This window comes from Poecilia latipinna, unplaced genomic scaffold (assembly GCF_001443285.1).
Source record: "Poecilia latipinna isolate Pla-1442-1.1 unplaced genomic scaffold, P_latipinna-1.0 Scaffold2482, whole genome shotgun sequence".
Lineage (NCBI taxonomy): Eukaryota > Metazoa > Chordata > Actinopteri > Cyprinodontiformes > Poeciliidae > Poecilia > Poecilia latipinna.
Window position 1 is genome coordinate 82,766 of NW_015115098.1, and position 5,011 is coordinate 87,776.

Here is a 5,011-nt window from a genome sequence, read left to right on the forward strand (position 1 = left end):
TCAGAGAAGAGTTTGTGAGCAGCACGGTGAGTGAAAGGGCTTTTAATGACAACAAAGAACAAAAACTTCAGTTTAGAGAATGAGAAATCAAACTAGCGGCCCAACCTGCACATCCTGTCTTTATCCTTTTTTTTCCTCTAAACCTGCAGTAATAATGGCTGGCAAAAAAAACATGGATTGAAGTGAATCGCCATCTGCTGGTGACTTTGCCTCCAGCATGAGACGTAGGGTTGCCACCTTTCAGAAATTAAAATAAGGGAGATCCACCACGGCCGTGTCGCTCTGCTCTCATGGGCTAGGATGGCCGCTGCAGTGGTGGACATTATTTAATGGCAGTTTGTTGTTGAAAAAAGTGATTCATAGAGCAATAGTGAGAGCACCAAATTTGCATTCCAATCAGAGTAATATAATTTTTACCTAAGTAGAAATAGAAAGGAACTGTCCAATAAATTATTTAAGCTTTAATTAGGCAAAGGTAAAAAGTATTTGGTATAAAGTCTACTGAAGAACCGAGTAACTGATCAGAAAACCTGATTTAGGATTCAAAATTTGTCCTCAGTCACCCAAAAATATAGTTATGTGCAAATATGTGCATGTTATAAGGAGGCTGGTTCTGAACCAAATTCACTATGGAGGCCAGAGTAGTCTGTGTTTTTTTCAAGTTAACACTTAAAAGATTGAAACAAAAAATGTATATATTAAATAAGCCAAAGAGTCAGTTGCGTCTCCAGAGATTCAGGTTGCAGATTTTTGGCAGATGGAAAGTGTGATTCTCTCCTGATACAGTAACTAAACATGTAAAATTGTGAATGTTTAAAACCCCCCACCATTGAATATTAACAAAATACATTTATTTAGTATAATTTTTTCAGTTCTCCTGTCTAGAACTGCCCCTCTGCCTGTGTCTGGTGCATTTTTGGTTAGCATGTTTTTTCTTCATTGATAGGAAGTCAGCTTATCCAAACTGATAAACCAAAATAACAGTGAAATATACACTGTACAACACACAGAAAGCCCTGACAAACATTTTTTATGTAGGAGATATTTACTGTTAATCTATTTGTTCTTTAAATTGATATAAATTTGGCTGACGCCGTTATAAAATAAAATCCCATCCAAACTCAACATCCTACAGTCAATCATAATAGTTTACTAAAAGCACAATAAAAACTGAATCAATAATAAAATGTTCTGGACTATATCGGTCTCAGAAGATGATTGAGGGATGAAGAGACACTGATGTCTGGTTCTAACGGGTCTGCAGTTGCTCTCCTGATTCTCTCTGATCACACAGGAAACCATGATGGACACCTTTTTCTAAATGCCTGTTTACATTCTCACTGACATTGTTCCCTCTCATTTAAGTAGTTCTTGCTTCTAAGGGCATGGCGGAGTATCGGATCGAGGACATTTTAAAAAGATGGCGGCTCACTATGGCTGCGTATTGTCCGTCTCTAGGCAACGGTCAGTGCTGCGTTGTGGGGGTCCTGTAGCTCCCTTAATATGACCTTAATATTTCCTATATTTTATTTTTGTCATTAATGTTACACTTAGTATTTATGTGTGTGATAGGCGTGTCTATTGGGCACTTTTATAAACACGGAACAAATTGCAATAGCAACGTTTAACAGCCAAATACGAGACGGATGGCAACCTTACTGAGAATCCATCCAGCCGAATGGAAAGTAAAACCAGCTGCTGCAGACAGTGGAGTTTGATTAAAACTGTGTTAACTGAGTGTCAAAACTCGTCTCTGGGAAAAGTGTTCAAAACACACAGGACTGGCCACTTCGGCCGTACTTCTATTTGTTACAGTATAAGTATTTGTTCTTGAGGATTCAAAAGGGCCTGGAAATGAATTAACGGAGTGTGATGAGACAAAGGGAAGCTCAGCTAAATTAAGCTGGGAAAAAAGGAGATCTTACCGAAAAGGACAAACAGAAGAACAGCGAACAGATCCATCATCCTGTACTTCCAAACACCGAATCATTACAAGATGATGTCTTATTAACTAACTAACAATTTCACAAAATAAACCAAAAGCCAATTTTATCCTGCAGTCAATGTAATGTCACCCGACGAAAAGACAATAGCTCTGGTTGAATACTTAAAGTGAGTTAATTTCACTTTCACATGGAAAAAAAACTCATGGAAGGCTGGGTCAGAATTTTGACTTTCAAAGTAAAAGTTTGTTTAAAAATAACTGAAGTGATGTGAGATTTTACAAGAAGAAATGCTCATTATGATCGGCCTAACACATTTACTTATTTATAATTTTACTTTCAGTGGCTTGTGAACACATCTAGGTATATTTTAGACATAGACTTTAGACGTATATTTTATATTTTAGATTAAATTCTTGTTTTACTGGTTGACAAAGGATATTGGGAAAAAATGTAAATGAGAAGAAACTGATGTAAGTGAGGTGGCAGCATATTAATCAAACGAGTTAAAACTTCTGGACAGCTTTATTAAAATTATTAGATGCACCAAAAATGCTGAATTAATGTGTTTTTTATACAGACAGAGAAACAGTTCATGTTCTCCTGCATTTACAGATTAGTAAAGATTTGACCTAAGATTGAGAATTTGAATTTAGAGGAGAGTTTTCTGTAGCCTGGGATGTTTGATTGTTGTGAGAAGTTTAAAGTGGCGTCCAAACTTTTTGCACTCGGGACCAAAATTAGCAACTTCAAAGTGCTAAAGGGGGGATATATTTTCCCCAGTTGAAAAATGCTAAATAATTTTAATAAATGAAAACTGATAAATTCATAAAATATTTTACTGAAGCAAAACAAACAAAAATAAATTATTGTTAATCTTAAAAATGGATTCTCACTTCTTGGGTTGAATATTTTCGATTTAATTGGTTTAGAAAAGGAACAAAAATAAAACTTTCATTCATTTTTGCCCAATTTAATGTGTGTCAAAGCTCATTTCAGAGTAAAATATTATTTGTAGCCTCTTCTGATATTAAACTCAACAAGATTCAACAAGATATTAAATTCATCCAAATTACAAAAAGTGTCCATCTGCATCAACTCCATTTGCCACATTTGTGTCATTCTTGAAATGTAGTCAAGGGCCACACAGTTATTCCATGAGAGCCTCACTGGTTTAGTGTCAGCTTCACACACTGCAGCTGAAGCTAACACTGATGCTGCTTTAAGAAAAAACATCTGATCTTGTACAAAACCAAATAAAAAGTGACAGATGTGATTCCCTCAGATAAAAACTTTAATATTTGCTGATATTTTTCTGTTGGCCATTTTCTTGTTTGAATTTTCTGTCTTCGTCCCAAATCGTCCTTAGAGACGTTGTGCAGCGTCTTCATGTCTCGTCCTTCCAGGACTTCATGAACAGTGGAGTTAATATTTTTATCTGTTGATAAACAGAGAATAAAACGGATTAGAGGATAAATCTAAGAAAATAACTTATAATTCACATTCAGCAAATAATCAGACTGATCACTTCATCCATCCATCATGTAACAAGTTCATCCTCACAGGGTCCTGGGGGTGTTGGTGCCTCTCTCTCCAGTGATTTTTGGGCGAGACGGGATCACTTGGACAGGTCACCATCACAGGACAACACAGAGACACAAGCTCACATCTAAGGACGATTTAGAGAAACTGTGGGAGGAAGTCGGAGTACCCAGAGAGAAACCAGGCATGAACAGGGAGAACATGGAGGCTCCATGCAGAAAGACCCCAGACTGGGATTCAAACCCAGAACCTTCTTGCTGCAAGGCTGAGATGTCTGGATAAGTTTCCAGATCAGTGATGATCCAGAATCAAAGCTCCACAGACCGATCATAGAAAGAAGAGAAAAAATAATAAAAACGAACAGAGAGACTTTTCTGTGACCCGTTATATTTCAACATTGATTCATTCATATTTTGCTGGTTTCTTAAACTGTGGTGCAGAACAAATTAGATGAAAAATGTTGAAATTTTGCTTAGATGTGAGAATATGAAAGAATGTTGGTAAATACAACAATATATTTATATCTCTGTATAACAGAGATTATGATGGAAACAAAAGACATTTTAATACAATTTTTACACATCAAAGATGGACCTTTTAATGTTTAAAGGTTCTCTCACAGCTGAGGGACGAATCACTGACTGTTTTGATTCCCACTTAAAGATTTCTGTTCCTTCATCATAAAGACAAGAAGACATTAAATTATAAATATACATTAGGTGTGTGATTTTAGTTTGAGGAGAACTTGACATTTTTAAGCTTTATAAAGAAAAGAGTTTTTGTGGGGCAATTTTTTTTTGTGGCATCAAAATTCCTTCATTCTTATCTTCACCAAGAAGTTGATCAGGAATCAACTGACACTGATCTAGCAAGTTTACTGAGATAAACCCTGATGGTTCAGACAAAATGATGCAACTTGACTCAAACATCAGATCCTTCAGCTTAGAGTTCATCCTCAGGTTCATCTGAAGCTTTTCTGTCCTGAAAACTTCCCATCATGCTGCAGGTTTTAATCAGAGCAGATTCCTTCCTGTCAGTCGACCGTTTCACAAACATCCTTCACAGCTGAGAGACTCAGATTCTGGTTCCACATTCAGCCTCAGAGATTCACACAGAAACGACACGTTTGATTCCCAGAGAGCAGATCAGAGTCTGAGATCAGGAGGAAACAATCAGGTGATGAAGCTGCTGGTTGATACATGATGTCTGACTGTAAACAGCTTCAGCTGCTGATCTCACTCTGATCAGTGACCAGCTCTGATCTGGTTCTGGTCATCAGCTCAGATTCTGATACAAACAGCCAGATGAGACACATTAATGTGATGAAACACATTTAAAGAGCCTCCAGGTGATAATTGTCCATCATGTGAGACTGAATCTCATCTCAGCTCTGAACAGGCTGCAGCAGTTCAGTCTGACTGATGATCCTTCATCTCCATTTCTCTGCAGCAGCCAGAAGAAAACAGGAAAACTGAAACAGACTCTTCATTTCATCACCAACATCAGGAGAACATGCAGCAGAAAGG

The 5,011-nt window shown here is 37.1% G+C and overlaps 2 protein-coding genes across 2 annotated transcripts in view; both read right to left on the reverse strand.

Annotated features, from left to right (window-relative positions):
- LOC106937990 (uncharacterized) overlaps positions 1 to 2,115 on the reverse strand; it is a 68,730-nt gene extending 66,615 nt beyond the window's left edge. Inside the window, exon 1 of the mRNA XM_015019780.1 lies at positions 1,926 to 2,115. Within this exon, the coding sequence (XP_014875266.1) occupies positions 1,926 to 1,965 (40 nt within the window). The 5' untranslated portion in view covers positions 1,966 to 2,115. The remainder of the gene's footprint in view (positions 1 to 1,925) is intronic.
- Positions 2,116 to 2,802: 687 nt separating this feature from the next.
- The window catches only part of LOC106937989 (heat shock 70 kDa protein 12A-like), a 7,759-nt gene continuing 5,550 nt past the window's right edge, over positions 2,803 to 5,011 (reverse strand). The window contains exon 2 of the transcript XR_001422506.1: positions 2,803 to 3,381. The gene's annotated coding sequence lies outside the window, so the exon portion shown is untranslated. The remainder of the gene's footprint in view (positions 3,382 to 5,011) is intronic.